At 39.4% G+C, this 23,509-nt stretch overlaps 1 protein-coding gene across 3 annotated transcripts in view; it reads left to right on the top strand.

Moving 5' to 3' along the window:
* Nucleotides 1–23,509, top strand: part of CERS6 (ceramide synthase 6) — a 359,336-nt gene that overhangs the window by 252,536 nt on the left and 83,291 nt on the right. For all 3 annotated transcript variants that reach the window (XM_070803789.1, XM_070803794.1, XM_070803792.1), the window contains exons 5-6: nucleotides 19,020–19,070; nucleotides 21,426–21,518. In XM_070803789.1, coding sequence (XP_070659890.1) covers nucleotides 19,020–19,070; nucleotides 21,426–21,518 — 144 coding nt within the window. The remainder of the gene's footprint in view (nucleotides 1–19,019; nucleotides 19,071–21,425; nucleotides 21,519–23,509) is intronic.

Raw genomic sequence — 23,509 nt, 5'->3', positions numbered from 1 at the left:
ACATCTGTGAACTCAGAAATTCATAAGTGTTGAGGTAAACAAACAAAGAAGCACCTGACGGGTACAAGCATACTTTGTTTTATTGTGTGCAGATGCTCTCTTTTCTACAAATTGAAGGTTTGTGGCCACCCTATATCGAGTAAGTCTATCGGCACCAATTTTCCAACAGCATTTGCTTACTTTGTGCCTCTATGTCACAAATTAAACAAGTTTGTGTCACAAATGGATAATTCTCAAAATATTTCAAACTTTTTCATTATTATTACATTAGTTATGCTGACCTGTGATCAGTGATCTTCGATGATACTATTGTATAATTGTTTTAGGGATTCATAGACTATACCCACATAAGAGAGCAGGCTTAATTGATAAATGTTGTGTGTGTTCTGACTGCTCCATTGACAGGCTATTTCCTATTCTCCTTTCCCTCTCCATTCCCTGAGACATGACAACATTGAGATTAAGCCAGTTTTTAACCTTATGCGTGCTAAGTCGCTTCAGTTGTGTCCAATTTTTGTGATACCATGGACTGTAGCCTGCCAGGCTCCTCTGTCCATGGGATTCTGCAGGCAAGAGTACTGGAGTGGGTTGCCATTTCCAACTCCAGGGGATCTTCCCAATCCAGGGATTGAACCTGCGTCTCTTATGTCTCCTGCATTGGCAAACAGGTTCTTTACCACTAGTGCCACCTGGGGAGCCCAATAACCTCATAATGGCTCTAAATGTTCCACTGAAAAGAGTTGTACATCTTTCATTTTAAATCAAAAGTGGGAAATGATTAAGCCTACTGAGGTAGCTATGTCGAAAACTAAGACCAAAGATAAGATTCTGTCACCAAACAGCCAGGTTATGAATGCAAAGGAAAAGTTCTTGAAAGAAATTAAAAGTGGTACTCCAGTGAACACACAGAAGGAAAGTGAAGCAATTTATTGCTGACATGGAAAAAGTTTTAGTGGTGTGGAGGGAAGGTCAAACCAGTGACAATATTCCCACATGCCAAAGTCTAATCCAGAGCAAGGTCTTGACTATCTTCAAATCTGTGAAGGCTGAGAGAAGTGAGAAAGCTGCAGCAGAAGAGTCTGCAGCTCATGAGGTTGGTTCATAAGATTTAAGGGAAGAAGCCATCTTCATGACATCAAAGTGCAGGGTGAACCAGCAAGTGCTAATACAGTGCTGATTTGCAGCAAGTTATTCAGAAGGCCCAGCTAAGATAGTTGATGAAAGTGGCTACCCTAAATGATAGATTTTAAATGTGAATAAAATAGCCTTATATTGGAAGAAGACACTACCTAGGACTTTCATAGGTAGAGAGGAGAAGTCAATGCCTGGATTCAAAGCTTCAAAGAACAGGCTCACTCTCTTGTTAGAGGCTAATGCAGCTGGTGACTTTACGTTGAAGCCAGTGTTCATCTACCACTCCTAAAATCCTAGGCTCTTAAGAATTATGTCAAATCTTCTCTGCCTGTGCTATAAATGGAACAACAAAACCTGAATGACAGCACACCAATTTACAGCATGGTTTATTGAATATTTTAATCCCACTGTTGAGACCTACTGCTCAGGGGAAAAAAAAAAAAAAAAAGACCCCTTTCAAATTATTATTGCTCACTGACAATGCACCTCATCACCCAAGAGCTCCAACGAAGATGTACAGTGAGATTCATGTTGTTTTCATGCCTGCTAACACAACAGCCATACTGTGGCCCATGGTTTAAGGAGTAATTTTGACTTTCAAGTGTTATTTAAGGAATACATTTTGTAAGGCTGTAAGGTGCCATATAGGGATCTGTGCAAAACTGTCCATTGAATACCTTCTAGAGAGGACTCACCATTCTAGATGTCATCAAGAACATTTATGACCCATGGGGGAAAGGTCAAAATACAGACCTTTACAGGAGTTCAGAAGAAGGTGATTCTATCCCTCATGGATGACTTTGAGGGGAATCAAGACTGCTGTGGAGGAAGTCACTGCAGACATAGTGGAAATAGGAAGAGAACTAGAAGTGAAGCCTGAAGATGTGACTGAACTGCTGCAATCCCATGAATAAACCTTAATGGATGAAGAGTTGCTTTTCAAGGATGAGCAGAGAAAGTGGTTTCCTGAGATGGAATCTACTCCTGGTGAAGATGCTGTGAAGGTTGTTGGAATGACAACAAAGGATTTAAAATATTACACAAACTTAGTTGATAAAGCAGTGGCAGAATTTAAGAGGATTGACTCTGATTTTAAAAGGAGTTCTACTCTGGGTAAAATGTTATCAAAATGTAGTGTAGCACTATACACTATAGAGAAGTTGTTTATGCAAGGAAAGCGCAATTGATGCAGCACATTTCATTGTTGTCTCATTTTAAGAAATTGCCATAGCCATACCAGCCTTCAGCAACCACCACGCCCTGATCAGTCAACAGCAATCAACCTGGAGGCAAGGCCCTCCCATAAAAGATTATGATTATCATAAAAGATTATGATTCACAGAAGGCTCACATAATGTATTAGACTTAAGACTATTGTATACTCATTAGACTATAGTATAGTATAAACATAACTTTTATATGCACTGGAAAGCCAAAAACTTCATGTGCCTTGCTTTATTCCCTGCTCTGGAACTGAACCTGCAATATCTCCAAAATATATGGATACAACAGAATGTAAAAAGGAAGGTGGTTCTATTTCCATAGAAAGGTTGGTCAGTAATATACCGTGACTACTTGGCCATCTTGTTTTTGCTTCCACATAAACGGATAATTTTGGAGGAGGAAATGGCAATCCACTCCAGTATTCTTGCCTGGAAAATCCCATGGACAGAGGAGCCTAGCGGGCCACAGACCATGGGTTGCAAAAAAGTTGGATACAACTTAGCAACTAAACAACAACAGATAGTTCAAGATTTCATTTTCAGTATCATGCCGATTTCATTAATCATCCGGCCTTTTCACTTCATTGATTTTTAAAAGCTCTCTTTATTCATCTAAAGGAAAGCTTTATCTTATATTCAGCAAACCACTTCTGTATTGCTGGTTCAGCTCCTTGATGTAACTCAATTGCATTAATCTATCAGATTTGTATTTTTTGGCTTCCCCTCCCCCTCAAAATAATTACGTATCTTTATAAGATCAGAAGCTGGGAAGACAGGAAAACAGGCTTGATTAAAATCAGAAACTAAACTGCATAACGATCAATTCCTTCTTTGTAATTAACTCAGCAACTCAAAGGATAATTTCTCTGTCCTAATTAGAAGATAAATAATATATAAGGATGTACCACTCATTTAAAGGATATAGTTTGATCATTTGTCCTATTAGTAATGAGTAATGGTAAACTGAATTGTGAATTCCCTTCTGAATTTTAATATATGAAAGTGACTGTAAGGAAAGGGACTGATTGTTTTCCTAAATTAAAACACCATCATCAAATTTTCATCAGTGTTTAATTTAGAAAATTTTAATCATCAATACCAAACATAATATAAAACTTGAGTTTCGCAGATAGAGGACACACTGAAAAGTAATTTCTCACTTTATGACTTTTATTCACATATAATGATATTGGGAAAAATGAGCTTTTTATTATATTGTGTTTAATAAGAGTGACTAAATTTTGTCAGTGATTCAAAATATCTAAATTGTAATGGAAAGCTGGAGTCCCTTTGAAGAAGAAAATAGAGGATTTCCTTCTGATACTGGATTTTCGTTAATGGGGTGTCAGAGCTTGCAACAAGATTAGAGCACACGCAGGAAACCAAGATTTTTGTCTTTGGGGGAAAGAAAGGGGGCAAAGAGAATGGTGGAATTTAGGGCTTGAGGGATCATAGAAATGACGCCGTCTCCCAGTTTCACACATGAGCAACCAGATGGGTGAGCTGACTTAGCCACTGTCACTCAGCTGGTTAACAGGAGACCAGACCATACAGAGGGGCTGCTCCTTCCTTCCCAATTCTCTCTTCCCCGTCATGTGTTCTTTCGGTGGTTGCAGCAATTGGGAAATTAAGGAACTTTTATTTCTCTATTTCTAGATTCCCCTGCCTTTCAAAAAAAAAGTGGTGTTCTCCAGTCACATATTTGAATGTTACAGGGATCTGGCTGCTTTGCAAGTATCTGAATTTTGTGTTTTCTTGCAGCTTTCTCAAATAATGAGAGCACGATACAATTTTTCCTTCTAACATGTTCCTCATGTAAAATGTGTTTTCTATAGCCATTTATGGCCAATCTAGACAGAAAATGACTGAAGTTTAGGAGTTCAGGAAACATAGGACTGTCTCTACTTAATATGTTTGGATTGATGATTCATATAATGTAGCCTATTATGGGTTTGAAGATAGAATACACAGACAAGGTGACTACATAACATATTAAAAAGCAAGTCTTATTTTGTAGATAAGAAATATCAAGCTGAAGTGCCCAGTAGTTTTTTTTTAATCTAAATATTTTATTGAAGTATAAGATAGGTACCAAAACTGGGTAACTTGCTGACTCTCCACAATATAACATGCTCATTTTTCCAACACCCGGAGCAAGAAGCCCCCCTTGTGCTCCCTTCCAGCCACTATCTTCCCTCCTTGCCACCCACATGATCTCTGCTCCACACCATCTTTGGAGACTTGATTCTTTTCATTGTGTTGATCTGCTGTCCTTGGACACAGTGGTTTTCAAACTTCTTGGTTTAAGGACCCCTTTACACTGGAAACAATCATAAGAATTTTAAAGAGTTTTTGTTTTTATTAGTCATATCTGTCGATACTTATTGTGTTAGAAATTAAAGCTGGTGAGTTGAAAAAGCATTTATGAATTGAATTAAAATAGCAACAAACAGTCATTACACGGAAACAACAGTTTAAGAAAAAAAACTATATTGTCCAAAACAAAAGCTAGAGATTTTTGTAAAAACCTCTAATGTATGGTTTAGTAGAGGAGAACTGGATTCTCATTCCTACCCTGAATATTCACTGGAAGGACTGATGCTGAAGCTGAAGCACTAATACTTTGGTTACCTGATGTGAAGAGCTGACTCATTGGAAAAGCCCCTGATGCTGGGAAAGATTGAGGGCAAGAGGAGAAGGGGGCAATGGAGGATGAGATGGTTGGATGGCATCACTGACTCAATAGACACAAGTTTGAGCAAACTCCAGGAGATGATGAAGGACAGGGAAGCCTGGTGTGCCACAGTCCCTGGGGTTGGAAAGAGTTGGACACGACTTAGTGACTGAACAACAACATTCAGTTTGTCATGGGTGTGTGAATGTGTGTATTTGCTTGATTTATATAAAGAACATCTAGTCTCACAAAGATATAAAATTGGAAAAAGTGGAAATATCTTAGTAGTGTTTTCCAGAAAATTGTAGATATTCTTCTTTGATATGATGCCAAAACTCAAGAAAAAGTAATTTCTTTAATGTCAGTGAAATTTTAATGCTTGGTTACATTAACATCCATTGATTTCTCTTTCCCTCTCATCCAGGTGTGATTATTTAACATCATGCATCAGTCATTTGGAAACTATTGGTTCACTGAGTTATACAGATCTTACAAATGTTGACACACTATTATAAATGTCAAAAGCAAGAAAAAAATAGAAGAATATTTGTCATTGTTTCACTTTTATCCTCCAAAAAGTTTTTAACAAATGGGAATCTGTTAGGCATATTACAAATATTTTCTTGAATTTTATCCTTGGCAACAAATACTTTCATTTGAGTCTCTTAAAGTGACAGGCTCACCGTTTTTAAGAAAATGTCCACAAATATTCAATTAAGAATAAGAGCCATTGTGAAGGAAAATAACCAAGTTTTCACTCGCATTTCATTCTTTTCAGTTCATTGTTTTATTTTTTGTTCATGCTTTCTCCACCTTCGTATTATTGTTTCTCTCCGTCTTGAATAAATGTTAAAGTAGGAGTAAGAAGCCTTTCTGTACAGAACAGGTACACGTGTATCACCAGCTGTCTGTTCCTGGAGAGGCTAGTAGCTCTAGGAGGCTATGTGACCCCAGGAGGCCAATCAAATAGTGCCTAGGATACTGACCAAGAGGCAGTGGGGTAGGGATGACAAGCCAGATACAAGGTGCAGGAGTAGTTAAGACATGGAGATGGGAATTAATGAGGTGCACACAGCAAGGTGCCTGGCCCGAGGAGAGCAGGGGACATTTATTGGGCAGAGTGGAGTTCGTCTTACTTGGTGGACAGCCAACCTAGCAGAAACATGGACAGCCAGCCAGAGACATTTCACCTTCTGAGTTGGAAATGAGAAGGCATTTAGTGTTTTTTAGGCTTCTGGAGAATAAGGCAAAGAAAGGGATTATGAAAATGATGTTGGAACTATGACATGACTCCTGAAAGATTTTTTTAAAAGTTCTTCCATCTGAGTTCCTCTCCTCCATCCACCATCTTCTGCTTGTCCTTCTGTCCTCAACTACTATGGTGCCACCTAGTGGAGCTGTCCCCTGCCACCTCTCCCTTCCAGACTGGGCTGGGTGTATCTGCCCCTCTGCAGCCTGTGTTTACTTCATCTATAACTTATTGTTTTGTTTTGATTACCCAGCAGATGGTAAGTTCCTAGAAAATGGAGAACTTGTCCCCAGTATCTTCATGTGTAGCAGAGTATCTGATACATGGAGGCCACTGAATACTTGAAAGAGCAAGTAAACAAGAGGGTGCAATTATATTAGCAGAAAGATATTAGAATGCAGGTAAACTGGTTTAGAAGTAATAAGATAGTGCTCACCTTCCCCATTGGTTCAGTAGGTAAAGAATCTGCCTACAGTGCAGGAGACATGGGAGATGTGATTTTGATCTCTGGGTTGGGAAGATCCCCTGGAGGAGGAAATGACAACCCACTCCAGTATTCTTGCCTGGAGAATTCCACAGACAGAGGAGCCTAACAGGCTATAGTCCATGGGGTCGCAAAGAGTCGGATATGACTGAGCAGCTAAGCAGACAAGAAAGAGGTTATTGAGGCTCTTTGAAATGAGAGTGGGTAGGGTGGGTGGCAAAATGATTGATCATCACTGTAATGAATGCAAACTTTATTCTGCATTATTTGCTCATCTTATTATTTTCCCCTTTTCACTTTCTCTTAATGGAGAATTTAGAATTAAATTATTGACGATTGATTTATACTTGAAATATCAAAGTCAACACGTAAATGTTCTGAAGGCAGTTGTTTCATATACTAGTTTTTAGTTTTAAATTAATTGGAATTATTGAATAATTTGAGGATTGTAATAGTTAATATCATTAATGTTATCTTTAAATATAGAGCAAATGTGTTTTTTAAATCGGACCTATTAAAGGTACATAGACTTAGCTTCTTTTTATTATTGCAATATGCCCTGTTCATTGTAGAAAATTATAGCTACAAATACTTGCGTAGTTTAATATTGAAATATAAACATTTTTTAAAAAGTGAAAATCATCTGAGATACTCATTACTTGAAGATAAACACTAATTAACTTTTGGTAAATATCCTGCCAGTCATATTTCGTGTGTGTGTGTGTGTAAATATATATCTGTATATATCTACTTTAAACACAAGATACACTGTATATTCTACTTGCAATTTGATTTTAACTTAAAATGTGAATGTGCTGGTTATACCCCCATAGTCCATCTGATATTAGCACAGCTGTGGTGGACAGTGCCATGCACTTTTGACAGTGTCCCACATCAGATAGGAGCTGTGCCCTGTCTCTGCTCTGCTTTCTCCTAAGCTGCAAATTACCAGACACAGGAAGGTACAACCTAGACCCAAGGAGGCATTAATACTGGAACCTCAACCAATGGGCTATGAGAGTTGGTAGATATATGCCTCAGCCTCCCTGTCCTGTGTTGGCACAGTTGTAAGATGTGTGCTCTGTAATTCTGCAGAGGTCCTCAGCGGAGTTGAGGTGTAGTTGCCCACAACAGTAATCAGCTCATTCCTGAAAACCATCCTGGGTATTCCCCGTTTTTCTAGTTTCCTGGGGTCACCTCCCAAATAACCAGCCAGCACCTATGTTCTCATCTCAGAGCCTGCACCCACTGAATCCCAGATAGGAACATGCCAGTGTTCAATTTTATTGAACAATTACATTTATTTCGATTTTTCATTACTAGAAAAGGAATGGTAGTCTGATTTTTTTTAAACAATAAATGCTGCTTTAAAGGAAGTACAGATTTTGAAGACAAAATTACTTTTTAGAAAGGTTATTCTAGTTTGCAGAGTACTGTTTTCCCTATACACTGCTAACCCCTGGGTATAAACCTCTTCAGGTATTTTCAGACTCAGGTAAAAAAAAATTCTGTCTCACTTTAACCTGTAATTTTTACACATGTTTTTGGTCACATTTTGTTTGTTTGTTTAGTATGTCGCCTGTTTGTATCTTCTCCCCATTTTTCTGATGGGATACTTAAATGTTTTAATCAATTTTTATGGGCTTTTTACACATTAGAGATCTTAATTTTTTGTTCTGTGTTATAAATTGTTTCCTTATATGGTCTTTTGACTAATTCTGTGCTTCTTAATAGTGTTGTCTTAAAGAAAAACATACAACACAAGAGTTGCAAAGTTAAGTTTTATTCAAGGTCTTAAGACCTTAAATAAAAGAACTGTACTGAGGACTATACCCCAGGAGACAGCTCTGAGGAATTGCTCCAAACAGGTGGGAAGAGGCAGTATATATATTAATTTTTTTTTTTTTTTGGCCAGGAAATACATACTGTCAAGAATACATTTTCATAAAAAGTCACTGCCAGTCATAAAGAACAGATATCTCAAGCTAATGATTTTAGTGTTTGTCTATATATGGGAAGATTCAAGAATCAGGGTCACTGAAATTCTTCCTGAGAAATCCATCCATTTGTGGGGCCTGTTCACCCACAGCACACAGTGTTTCATCCTGTTTTCATCCTGAATTCCTCTCAGGGCTGCGCTGGCATCGGGTGACTGCAGTGGGTCAACGTAACCCTTGTAGAAACTGGGTGGTGAGCAATGCTCTTTTGTTCTTCTTTGTTCCCAGTGGCCATTCTGATTGGCTTCATTCCCAAATTCTGCACTGGCCACCGTCTCTACACATCTCTCCCCACACATCTCTCCCCTACCCCCCCACCCCCATGTTGACATTCTCAGGATTTTCCTTTCCCTGTAGGTCTTTCCACCTCTTTTTATTTCTTCTTCCCTTTTCTTCATCTGGTTCCTTTATCCCTAATTTCTATTCTAAACATGGAATTAATCTGTCCATTCTGCTTTGCAGTGATTCTCACTAGCCCAGAGGAAAGTACACATCTGAATTAATGTGGACAGGTGTCTTTTTAAGCCTCCTGTTCTCCAGGCTCTTGAGAATCACAGCCTCAGTTACTATGAGGTGCACGTGGAGTCCCTCAGCTGAGCATAGGCAGAAAAAGTTGAGAACCACTGCTGGAAGGTTTGGTTTTTTTTTTGTACCAAGTTCATTTTTATTTTATTTTATTTTTTAATTTTACAATATTGTATTGGTTTTGCCATATATCAACATGAATCCGCCACAGGTATACACGTGTTCCCTATCCTGAACCCTCCTCCCTCCTCCCTCCCAGTACCATCCCTCTGGGTCGTTCCAGTGCACCAGCCCCAAGCATCCAGTTTTAAATGGCTGGAAGGTTTTAAATGTCATGGAAAAGCCACTAAGATTTCTTTCTCTTTGGCTCTGTGATGAAGCCCTCAAGGAAACCCTGTAACCTCAATACCCATCTCCGAGGAATTCCTTCTATTTTTGTATGCTTGACAGATCTGCATATTACTTTCTAAATTGATTGCTGAGTGTGCTGAAAGCACATACTTCACTAGGTCCAGAAGACTAGCATCTTTTTAAAAGTTTGATCAATATGAAAAGCTGCTATCTTTATATAATGACCATGAGGTCAAGTCTAAATTACATTTGCACATCATAAGAGCTTTCAAAGCTAATGCAGATGCCAAGGGCCTCTAGGGAGGGGTCACCACTCTGCTTTGTAGATTTATAGTGACATATCTCCTGACCCAGCAAAGGAGGAAAGGGTAACTCTTGCATGCTGGAGACTGTTCTAGACTACTCATCACTGACCAACTTCATCTTCAGGCTGCTCAGAGACTTCTGGCTTCATTCTTTTCATCCCAAATACAGTTTATTGATCAGTTTTTAAACTTACAAAGCATAAAATATTTCGATTCTGAATTACTTCACAATATGTATTAAATGAAAATGGTAGATTATCATTTTGAATGGATTTGATTTATATTCATTGAAATTATGCTGTTCAACATTTCTGAAGAGAATTCACAATGTTTATGTAATAAAGCTGTTAATATAGATATTACCATCAAAAAGTACCCACAAAAGGAAAAAGAAGCAAAAATGTTGAGATAGTAACAATTGTTGTGACTGAGCTTCAGAATTAGACACTAATTTCCCAAAACCATGGTGAAAAGATAATGATTTGGTAACAGGAAACATGCTAAACATTTGCAAAGAGAATTCTCCCCATTAGACTAAATTTAAAAGGAAAAATATCACTGGAACTTATACATTCAGTTTCAGTGGTTACCTAATGTTAACCTTTCCAGTATAAAGACATTGCAGACAAGGAAGCATTTTCTCAAGTTCTTACAGTACATCTACAATATAAGCCAAAGGTGTAAGTTTTAAGTGTAACTCAGTTAAAGCGTTTTCAGTAGTCTCAGTGGAAGAAATTTCAGAGTAGTTCAGGGATCTTGCTTCCTGGCATTTAAAAACATAATCCAAGGCTCTATGTATTTCATACTTAAACTATTCAGAAGCCAGTATGTCTCCTAGACTGTATTCCTTCACTGTTTGTTGTCACACCTGAGCTTTATGAAAGCCACCTAGGAGTTGGGATGGAAATAGTGAAAGATGAAAGTTTGCTTCTCAGATGCTGACTTCAGGTAAAGACCCACACATCTTTCACACTTTTGATGAGGCAATAAAATGTTTTTTAATACTTTCTATGATCCATCTTCTTTTGTTATATCAAAATATTTATTAATTCAAAGAGACTACTATTTGTTCAGCTGAAGGCACCAACTGATTCTTGGAAAAAAAAGGTGTGTATGTGTATTTATATTTCCATTTAATCGTTTTAACACTTGCCAGTTTAACTGAGCATCCTTTTTTTCTGATCTTTTCCTTCAAGCTCAGTTATTCCATTAGTTTACGAGGCATGATAAGTGTCAGTGATCTGAGTTAACCTTAATTTTTTTAAAGATTTAATTTTTTGAGCAGTTTTATGTTCATAGAAAAATTGAAGTATGAGATTTCCCATGTACCCCTGGCCTCATATATGCATATTCTCTCCCACTATCAAATCACCCACCAGAGTGGTACATTTGTTATAACTGATGAGCCTATACTGACGTATCATAATCACCCAAAATCCATAGTTTACATTAAGGTTTGCCCTTGCTGCTGCTGCTGAGTCGCTTCAGTCGTGTCCAACTCTGTGCAACCCCATATACGGCAGCCCACCAGGCTCCCCGTCCCTGGGATTCTCCAGTCAAGAACACTGGAGCGGGTTGCCATTTCCTTCTCCAATGCATGAAAGTGAAAAGTGAAAGTGAAGTCGCTCAGTCGTGTCCGACTCCTAGCGACCCCATGGACTGCAGCCCACCAGGCTCCTCCATCCATGGGATTCTCCAGGCAAGAGTACTGGAGTGGGGCGCCATTGCCTTCTCACCCTTAGTGTTGTACATTTTATTAGCTTGGACAAGGCCTTCTTAATATCTGATGATTGATCCATCATCATAATAACTGAAAGGTATATTTATTTATTTTTAAAATTATTTTATTAAAGTATTGTTGATTTACAACACTGTGTTAATTTCTCCTCTGTAGCAAAATGATTCATATATATTCAAAGTTTTATATATATATATATATATATATTACATTCCTTTTCATATTGCAAAGGAATATATTTCATATATACTTTCCTTTCCATTATGGTTTATGACAGAATATTGAATATAGTTCTGTGTTCTATACAGTAGGATCTTGTTTATATCTGCTGAGCCCTTTTTATTTTTTATCTTTTTTATTTTTTGAATTATGAAAGTATGATAACACAGTTACTGGAGACTTTGGAGAATACAGAACAAGGTTCCATATAGTTCCACTACATATTACAGTTGTTTGTTTTAAGTAGATAAGTTAAGACTTTTAGTTGGAATTTCAATATCAAACTCTCAGAAATTAATAGAACACTTATTTTTTAACTATTGTTTTTAAGAAGTATATCAAATGGAACTTCAAAAAAAATAAGACCAAACCTATCTTATTCCAGACAGTAAAGTGAAATGATCAAACCTCATCTATTTTTGTTAGTCCTATTCACTATGAAACCTCTACAGAACAATTGATAAAAAAGAAACCGGATTTTTTAAAAACTCACATTTGCTGACACTTAAAAAAAAAAGGCTACTTAAAAAATAATCACAGAATACATAGTGCTTGAATCTTATGCATTTAGTCAAAAGGCGAATGAGGACTGCTTTTGACCTCCAGCAGCACGTCTGACCTCCATCCCGGTGCTGGGGTTGGGTTTGCTCAGGGTAAGAGCTGCAGAAGCCTCCCCCGGACACTGTGCTACTGTTGGATGTGCGTGTGGCCAAGTTGTATCTCAAGTATTGTGTCTGGGAGCAGATGTACACAACATAAGGAAAATGTCATTTTACATTGTGTTTTAAATCGAGAATGTTATTTTTTTTTTCTGTAAAGTTGTTTATTTTTATTTTTTAATTTTATTTTATTTTTAAACTTTACATAATTGTATTAGTTTTGCCAAATATCAAAATGAATCCACCACAAGTATACATGTGTTCCCCATCCTGAACCCTCCTCCCTCCTCCCTCCCCACACCATCCCTCTGGGTCGTCCCAGTGCACTAGCCCCAAGCATCCAGTATCGTGCATCGAACCTGGACTGGCAACTCGTTTCTTACATGATATTTTACATGTTTCAATGTCATTCTCCCAAATCTTCCCACCCTCTCCCTCTCCCACAGAGTCCATAAGACTGTTCTATACATCAGTGTCTCTTTTGCTGTCTCGTACACCGGGTTATTGTTACCATCTTTCTAAATTCCATATATATGCGTTAGTATACTGTATTTATGTTTTTCCTTCTGGCTTACTTCACTCTGTATAATAGGCTCCAGTTTCATCCACCTCATTAGAACTGACTCAAATGTATTCTTTTTAATGGCTGAGTAATACTCCATTGTGTATATGTACCACAGCTTTCTTATCCATTCATCTGCTGATGGACATCTAGGTTGCTTCCATGTCCTGGCTATTATAAACAGTGCTGCGATGAACATTGGGGTACACGTGTCTCTTTCCCTTCTGGTTTCCTCAGTGTGTATGCCCAGCAGTGGGATTGCTGGATCATAAGGCAGTTCTATTTCCAGTTTTTTAAGGAATCTCCACACTGTTCTCCATAGTGGCTGTACTAGTTTGCATGAAAGTCATTCATTATCTACTCTTTTATGGTCTTAACCTTGTTCAGATGTTTTTTAAGTCTTCTTAAATTGAAATTAGTTGATGTGTACTTTAATAGCTTCCCTGGTGGCTCAGACAGTAAAGAATCTACCTGCAGTGTGGGAGACCTGAGTTTGATCCCTGGGCTGGGAAGATCCCCTAGAGAAGGGCATGGCAACCCACTCCAGTATTCCTGCCTAGAGAATCCCCATGGCAACCCACTCCAGTATTCCTGCCTAGAGAATCCCCATGGACAGAGGAGCCTGGTAGGCTACAGTCTGTGGGGTTACAAAGAGGTGGGCACGACTGAGTGACTAAGCACACAAACACACACTTTAATAGCTATTAAGTACCATATATGAAGAGTTGTCTTACAATGTGTAAGTCACCCCAGACTACCACAACAAAATGCAGGATTTTGGATTCCTTGGATTTTGGAATCTATGGTGGGTCCTGCAACTATTAGATGACTCTATTAGTGAGAATACAGGCTGTTGTATATATGTATAAGAAAAATGATAGGAATTTATCTGTCTCACACATATAGTCCAAGGTAAGCAGACCAGGGCTAGTAGGAGGTCTCTGACACTAACATCAACAGAAACTTCTGTCTCAGGGTCAAAGACGACAGCTCCAGCCCTTACTATCTTCCTCTGATGGAAATGGAGAAAGGGTGAGAACAGCTCATTCACATTCATCACTAGGGGTGGCATCCCAAAGTGGCCCATGTCAACCCTGCTCACATCTCTTCCACCATATATATCTTAGGTGTGTGGTGTGTAGCAAGCATGGATGTTGGTTGAGAAGCACTGTCTCCAGCTAACTACTGTTTTACTAACAACTTCTGTTCCATATGGCTACAGTAAAGATGAGAAATAATTCATTCATTTATTCAGCTAACACTGAATTGTGAAATATTATAACAAAGTGCCTAGCAAAGTGTCTTACACCTGCTAATACCAAGTTGGATCATCCTCTTTACTTTTCTGTAGCACCTTACTACTCTAAGTGTGGTCCAAGGTCTGAGCATCATCTTGAAACTTGTTAAAAATGTACAATATCAGCCCCAAGCCAGACCTACTGAATCAGAACTTGCATTTTAATAGTCTGAGGAGCCTCCATGCCAACATGTTCTTTATCCTTTCTGGCACCTGCATGCTGTGTTAGTTGAGCACTTACAGTGTTGTTATGAAAATTAAATGAAGTAATATGTATAAAATACTTTAAAATCTGTAAAGTGCTTCATATCATTATTTAAGAGTATATCTTTGAGGGGAACTAAAGTGAGTCATATTGGAAGGCCAAGGTTTGAGAATCATTGAGTTTTTGGATTTTCCAGCGTTGATATTGTCCCCTGTTATTGTAATGCCATGTAAAAAGGCATTTCTATTTCCGGAAAATGTGCTTGAATCACCTTGCACTGTCCTAGGTTCAGAGCTTTTCTCTAATTATGTAGGAAGATGCTAGGCTCATCTAAAATGAGGGCTTTCAGTGTGTTTTTTAATCACCATTATTCTTTCTTGACATCTAAATATTGCAGCTTTTTATGTTCTTAATTATGTTAATGCTTGTACAGATAAGCATTATCTGATAAGCATTGTTCATTTTGATATCAAATGAACAAGGAAATTGCTCTTAAAAAGATATCTGAAAAAACTGATTTTAAAGAACAATAGATTTATGATATCAGTTGAAACTAAAGATGTTATGCCTAATGCATTAAATGATAAGCAGCAATCCAGATTCATACACTTGTGTTGACCTATTAGAAATTAGGAGAATCACCTTTTCATGGACTTGTCTTCTCATCTGTTTTTTGGGAAAGACAGCATTTATTCTGTCTCAAAGAGTTTGAGGGACCATAACATGAGTCCCTAGAAAAATGTAGCATATGGAGTATATTAATATCGAGTATCATCAAAGTAGGGAGTACACATGAACATGCAGTGTGCAATAAGTATGTGCAAGTGCTGATTTAAACGTTCGACTGGCGAGCTTCCCAGCTGAGCTATGGCCCTGGGAGTGGTTGCTGTTTGTGGTTGTTTAGTCTCTTAAGCTATATGACTCTTTTTGTGACCCCATGGACTATAACCCACCAGGCTCCTTCTGTCCATGGGATTTCCCGGGCAAGAATACTGGAATGGGTTGCCATTTCCTCCTCCAGGGAACCTTCCTGTCCCAGGGATCAAACCTGCATCTGCAGGATCAAACCTGCCATTGGCAGGCAGGTTCTTTACCACTCTGCCACCTGGGAATCCCATGGCCCTGGTAGCCCCATCAAATTCTCAGTGTTCTTTACTCCTGCTTTAAGGAGGCAGAACCCAGTGAGAGACAAAGACTTACACACTGTTTCTGCAGATCAGTCCACTTTCACACATGATACAAGCAGGTCTAGGTGATGCACATCTGATGCCTCCAGAGAAAAGCCTGGGGGTTAGAAGAAGCTCACAAAGGAAGGGAAGCTCTAAATGATGGGTGCTCCTGGGTCAGTAGGAGTCATACCTTTGCTCTTTTGTCTGTAAGGGGAAGGATGACTATAGTGGAGGAGATTTCTGCTATGTCTTTAGAAGCAAGCACACGCTTGCACTGTGCACTGGGGACTGATACATTCAGAAAAATACTGCAAGCCTTTTTATAGGTCTTGGATTTAATTCTGTATTCCTTTTCATTAGCATTCAGTAATGAATGCTGAACTGTCACCTTGAGTGTCTCATGCTAGAGAGATAAACGTGAGAATATGACATAGTTTTCCCTCAGGGACTTTCAGTTGATTGTAGAGATAGTAAACAGCTTTATCAGAGAGAAAGGTAATAAATAATATTTGTACTCTACTTTAAAATAGATTTTGCTGTGTTGTGCCCAAATTTAAAAATAATGTGTGTATGTATGTGTTTAAGGACAAATCTATCCATGTCTGTATCAATATCTATATTATATAGGAAAGACGCTCAAAATGGGCTGTATATTAAAATGTTAGTAGTGACAAGAATTCAATTACTTATCTTATTATTATTTTCAATATTTTCTATGTCTTCCTCAATGGACTTGTGTTGTTTATAGAAGACAATCAAACTTCTGAAGCCTCTGCATCATTTTTTAACTTGTTCACTCATTTGATCTTTATAATCACCCCATGAGGTTGGTCAGTCATAAACCTCAATGTCATGGACATGAGAAATGGAGAAGACAGTCAGACAGGCAGGTTGGGCCTTCGGGATGTTTGGTGCAGAGGGACTACATGATGTGGACAGCAATGCACAGGTAGCAAATGGCGAAAGCAGGAAACAGAAAGGAGAACCAGGAGTGCCTAAGTGAAGCAAGGCTGTAGAGATCCCTGAACATCATTAGGGCATGGCATGGCTTTTTACTTCTGCCTAGCTCCCTGAACTAAGGCCTGGTTCAGTTTTTATCAGACTTAAAGGCAGAGTCACAGTGGCTATGTTTGGCTTTAAGACCAGACAGTCTGAGCTTGATATGCAGTTCTGGTCCTGTGGGCTCAGGGTCTGAATTTACCTATCTATAAAATGAGGGAAATACTACTGCTACTTACTATAAGGATTAAATGAGTCCATACATGTGAGTGTGAAATGGCAACCCACCCCAGTAATCTCACCTGGAAAATTCCACGGACAGAGGAGCCTGGCAGGCTACAGTCCATGGGATCACAAAGAGTCAGACACGACTGAATGACTAACACTTTCACTTTGAAGGAGAAATAACTCTTTAATTGGTTAAATAAATAATAGATCATGGAGGAGAATTCTCAAAAAAAAATGTATCCTCCAAAAAAAGTGTATGGTCATAGGGAGGACTCTACAAATACTCTCTAATATCCTCCTCATCCTCATCGTCATCAATGCAAGGTGGAAAGATACCTCTATGGCTTTCAGAGAGACAACTAAGTTATCCTAGTGCAGATGGGAGCAACTTTTGCTCTTATAGGATCTGGGACCAAACAGGAAGGTTCAGTTCAGTCGCTCAGTCGTGTCTGACTCTTTGCGACCCCATGAATTGCAGCACGCCAGGCCTCCCTATCCATCACCAACTCCCAGAGTTCACTCAGACTCATGTCCATCAAGTCGCTGATGCTATCCAGCCATCTCATCCTCTGTTGTCCCCTTCTCCTCCTGCCCCCAGTCCCTCTCAGCATCAGAGTCTTTTCCAATGAGTCAACTCTTCGCATGAAGTGGCCAAAGTATTGGAGTTTCAGCTTTAGCATCAGTCACCCAGGACTGATCTTTAGGATGGACTGGTTGGATCTCCTTGCAGTCCAAGGGACTCTCAAGAGTCTTCTCCAACACCACAGTTCAAAAGCATCAATTCTTCGGCGCTCAGCTTTCTTCACAGTCCAACTTTCACATCCATACATGACCACTGGAAAAACCACAGCCTTGACTAGACGGACCTTTGTTGGCAAAGTAATGTCTCTGCTTTTGAATATGCTATATAGGTTGGTCATAACTTTCCTTCCAAGGAGTAAGCATCTTTTAATTTCATAGCTGCAATCACCATCTGCAGTGATTTTGCAGCCCAAAAGAATAAAGTCTGACAGGAAGGTTAGGTCAGTACAAATATATCTGACATTAATCTTTCAATGACAGTTTTATCATTTAGCAATATATAAATCCACACACAGATTGGATTAATGATAGATTATGTTTCCTAATAGTAAGAAACATACAGATGTGTATCAGATGTATATAGATGTATACCACCAAGATTAGGGGTGCAAAAGAATTGTAAAGTTAGTACAGAAATATGAGAAAGTTTGTGCTGGTGTTAGGGGATGGTTGAGTTGTCTGTTCAAATCCATACCAACCCTACCTGCTTATTAAGAATGTTTGGAATCTGTCTATACTTAGATGTTCTCTTTAATTTTACACTGTGGTAAGGCAAGTGATTCTGTTAAATTAAGAAAGATTGTTTTTTCTTCGAAAGACCTTGACAACGAGTCAGGGGTGGGTGGAATGTACTGTGAGGGTTAATCTACTCAGGCCTGGAATCAGTCAGAGCTAGTCCAACTGAAATAAGTGTACCTGCCTGCAACTGAAATAAGTGTACCTGCCTGCTACTGTCAAGGCATGAAACAATTGATTAATAATGTTGCTTGGTGAACAATGAATTGGAGGAGTTTCAAAGAAATGTGCATCAACTGTCAGCATTGTTTATTGATAATAGTGAGATGGAGGATTTGCAGTGGATCTTGGCGAGACACTTGAAGAACTCTGCTGTTGGGGGTGGTTACCTAGCAGGAATGTGTCTACTGAACCAGCACAATATAAAAAAGTGCCATCCGGGACTCTATCCTAGAAGTAGCCTGAAATACTGCCGGTTGAGTTTAGAAGATTCCCCAGAGAGAATGCATGATGGACTCTTCAGTTCTTTGCTCTCCCATTCCCGATTGTACTAAGTCCTTCAGTTCTCATGCAGGTAGATTATTGAAATCCCGAAATATTGGGAGCCTAGAATCTGTCGTAAACTTCTCTTATCCTGCTTCTTTTCCAAAACATGTAAAATAGTTTCTCTGTCATGTTTTTCAGACGCCCTGGCTGTGGAATACAAAGCATTGCTGGTACAACTACCCCTATCAGGTAAGGACGCAGTGCTGTCTGGATTTTCACACATGGAGAGCTCTTCCTAAGCCAGCACCATGCTTTCTGGCAGGTCCCAGCAGGTTGGGCAGCCACCTTGCTTTTTGCCCCGCCCTGCCCCTGCTGCTTGATGGTGGATGTAGCCTAGTGAGGAGGGTACTTTCTGTTAGTTCAGAATCCATGTTCACTTGCTTGAGCAGATGGAGGAAGTGTGGAAGGTGCGTTTGCTGAAGAGTAAGATATGATCACTTCGGTAGGTGGATAAGTCCTCCTTCTAACAGCCCATCTGCTTTTGGGCTGGTAATAGCCCTGGCCTGTCTCGACAGCTAGTGGGCAAAGCTCGAGTAAGGAGCTGGGATAGGCATGCTGAATTTGGTTCACTTTGTGGCTTAGGAGCAGCCTCTATAGATATAAATCAAACACCATTTCCCTGAGCACGGAAAAATGGGCTTGTCCCGTTACACATAGACAAAAATAGCATTGTTGAAAATGAGATTAAAATCATATCCCAGACAGAGAGCATTTCAGATCGCTGCCCACAGATATACCCTTGCCTCGGATCTTGAATTTAGTAATATTACCATGTGTTGTGGTCTCTAGCTCAGTTACTATTTGAATATCAAAGTGGGACTTCTCTAGGAATGTCTTGCTGAGACAGTTCTAGAATCTCTAGTTCAACTGAGATATATTATTTAAGAGAAACAAATACAACCATGTATTTTGTTGATAAAATAAAGAGACTGACATTGTAGTAAGCAGTGTGGATTTTTGAGTTTGGAATTCTGTAGATTGCCTTTTTAGAGGCATTTGGTCTAACAAAGTTAATGGACAGCAGGCGTGCCCTGCTTCTTCTTTATTACACACTGTGTTGCAACAGGGGATAAGGACTGGCGTTGGCTATTCCTTAGGACAGGGTCAAGGCTAGGAACACATTGAAATGGGGATTCCAGTTTGCATTTCCATCTCTTTCACATGGTTTATTCAAATTAAGAAAGACTGAAAATCAACAACATGACATGGTCCGAGAGAGCTGAACATTCCAAGGCCATCTGGTCGAGACTCAAGTAACATCGAAAGCAATCGCTTGCTGCACACAGTTGTAATTCTCAGTCGCAACTGCTGTTTTATGAACTTACATATTATACTCAGAATGTTGTCGTTTACGGTTCTGTACCCTGTAATGGCATACTGCATGGAAAGGATCCTGTTCCTCGTGTGTTTTGTTGACAAAGATAAATGAGGGGAACAACTGTTTTTCTTGGTGTCCATGCTTAGAGTTGGTGGTTACGTGAGTGCTTCTCATACGACTTAGTCATTATGCTGTTATTGGTTTACAGAGCATTTCAGTTTCAATTGTATTTACCATGTATACTGCTGCTTGTATGCAGTGGTGTGGATGTGTTCGTGTAATGAGTTTCAAAGGTCTTTCATTCATTGGGGAAATCAAGTTATTTCATTATAACTCAGTGAAACAATTAAAAACAACTCATCAAAAATGTGTTTTTAAAACTCTGTTTTGTCTTTATGGATTTATGTGCAAAATAAATAGCATTGACTTCCCCTGCCTCTCTGAGCCTCTCCTCATTCCTGGACCTCTGAGGCAGGTAAAGCAGATGTTACCTCCATTTTCCAATAAGTAAACCAAGGCCCAAGTTTTATAACTTCTTAAACTGTGGAACTGGGGCTTGATCTCAGATTCCCTGGTAGGTGCCTAACCTGTATCTCTTAGCAGTTTCCTTGTCCCCTGATCTTGTAATAAATATTTTTGAATTATCTTTTTAAAAATCTTTACAATGTACAGAACATTTTCTCAAAACAAAAAAGCTCCAATTAAGACAGAATCTGAAACTGTGCCTCCATGACTCATAGAGTACTCCAGCTTCTTTCGCCTCCCCTGGTCCCTGTACTCAAGGAATTGAGTACAGGAATCTCAAAGAATCTCATGGGAGTTGTCCAGATTTATTCTTTCTGTGTATGTGTTAGAATTTTTTTGCAAGTTGCCTAAAGGAATCTTGTAGAGATGCATGTCAGAGAACCATAAATGTGATTGTTGAAATGAATCGCAAATTGGGTACCACTGCCAAATGTTCGGACACGACTGAAGTGACTTAGCAGCAGCAGCAGCCAAATGTTCATACCAGTTGTCACTTTTCTGGTTGGAGATGAAACAAAACTAATTCCATCAAGCTGTGGATTAGAGGAATGCTTCAAAGCTCTCTTATCGACAGAGAGAATGGGGCTGGAATTTGTGGAGGTGTAAGACCATGTCACTTTCCAGTACTGAGCTTGAGATGTTTGAAACAGATTTGGTTTCCTATTAATTATTAATCATGCCTTTTTCTCTTTGATCCTCAGCCACTCACACCTGACCTTCACTACTATTATATCCTGGAGCTGTCGTTTTATTGGTCTTTAATGTTTTCCCAGTTCACTGATATCAAAAGAAAGGTAAGAGTGGGTATGTTGTAAAGGACTTGCAGACGGGCGTTTTTCGTGACCCTTGGCAGATGGGTGTAGAGTCTCAGAAGCACCCACTTCTGTTCTCCCATCAGTACTGAATTAGTATGACTTTCGGCATTATTATAGAAGATTCTCTACTTTTGTTTGTGCTGTTCTATATTTTAATCCCATTATCTCTTCACTCTCCCCCAACCCCAAACCTAGGGTTCTTTTCTCAGTGATAAAATATAGCAATGATTCTTAACGGCATTAATTTCCTCTCAGTCTGAGTCCCAATTCCCTCTGTTGTCCAAATGAAATGAAGAGGAAAAATTGTATCTGTGACTCCTGGGAGAGAGTGAAAGCTCAGTGTTCCAGCCCTAAAGAATGAAGATTTCCCCAATTAAAGAGTTATGTAATGTCAAAATATGTCAGGAAAATACAACATTCCTAAGTGAGCTGTAACTGGCTTTCACCCTACCCTCCACTGGAGTAGCTTCTGCTCATGGTACTCTTGACCTCTTCAGTGTTAAACCCTCTCATTCTAGTTCTTATCTTATCAGCTTCTGGGCCGAATTGGTGCTTTTGGCTGTTCACTGTTGGATTGTTTGTTGTTGTTGTTTTTTCCCGTGAAGCTATTTTTTCCAGATACTCGTATTTGGATCATTTCTTCAAAGCCGTCTCTGCTGGCCTCCACTCCAGCCCCCACCCTCCTTGCTCTGCATATTTGCATGCACTAGGGTCTGATCCTAGATTACAGGATGTCATCTCCCTGGGTGATCCAGCTTACACCCTTTGGCACTATTAACAATTATATCTGTAGCAGTAACTCCCAACTGTCTCCTGTCCCAAATCTTCTCTGGGTCCCACACTTACACAAAACTAATCATAAATGAAAGTATGATGTTCTTCTTGTTATTTTATCATTTAATCCTCACCACAGTGCTAAGATCCCATCTGATCATTTATTATTTGTTTTCCTTTTATGAATGAGAAGTCTGAGCCATACATACAAAGTGTACCCAGCTGAAGACATTGTCTTCCCCTAGTCTTATTCTTCCTCCAGTAATATTTGTCACCAACAGTCATGTAAGCTAGAAGCCTTCCTTTGCTCTCCTCTTTGCCACTCCTTGTACCTACTTCTTGGTGTCACTAACACATTTAGTTTGAGTCCTATTTTGGCTTAGTCTATTACAGCAGCCTCTTAAATGGCCCTCCTTTCTAAGTAGTTATTCTTGTCTACCTGCCATCTAAGAGTTATGCTTCTCAAATCTTCAAAACAAAGCCAGACCACCTGGGGAGATCTTCAGGCTTGTCACCATGATTCCAACCCACCACTCCGTCTCTCCTCCCCCTGACACACACATATGTCTTAGTTACAAATATCGTCTCTCCACTGTTCAAACATGTTTTTTCCATGACATCTTTGTTTTTTACAAGACTTTGCCTGTGGCTGGAGTCTATCTCCCTTCACCAGACTTGGCAGGCAAAGAGCAGGCCAAGTTCATCTTTATACCTCTCGTGACTGTCAGTGCACCTGCCTGGGGTGGGGCTCAGTAAGTTTAGGGTGAATGAGTAAATGGACTCATCAGAATGTTTTCTGACTGCTAATGGATATCTTCTAAGCTTCTTTGCAAATAGTACTGTGCATTGTGATGGATTGCTATACTGTAACAAACCATTTCTTGGTTAGATCGGTAATCTGCCAAATTGCAAAATGTCCAAGTGGCAGCTGAAAAGCATTTACCTAGTACCTGCATCTCTTGCCTGGAGAATCCCAGGGACGGGGGAGCCTGGTGGGCTGCCATCTATGGGGTCGCACAGGGTCGGACACGACTGCAGCGCCTTAGCAGCAGCAGCAGCAGCAGCAGCATCACCTCCCCCAGGTCTACTCCTTCCAGTCTCCTACGGCAGTGGCTTACTTGACTGGCAAATGGCTGTCTTTCCTGACAGCACGGCCTTAATGCGGAATGTGTCATCTGATTCTCAGAGGTGGATGG

This window comes from Bos indicus, chromosome 2 (assembly GCF_029378745.1).
Source record: "Bos indicus isolate NIAB-ARS_2022 breed Sahiwal x Tharparkar chromosome 2, NIAB-ARS_B.indTharparkar_mat_pri_1.0, whole genome shotgun sequence".
NCBI lineage: Eukaryota > Metazoa > Chordata > Mammalia > Artiodactyla > Bovidae > Bos > Bos indicus.
The sequence above is the reverse complement of the archived record's forward strand: the minus strand, read 5'-3'. Positions and strand labels throughout refer to the sequence as shown.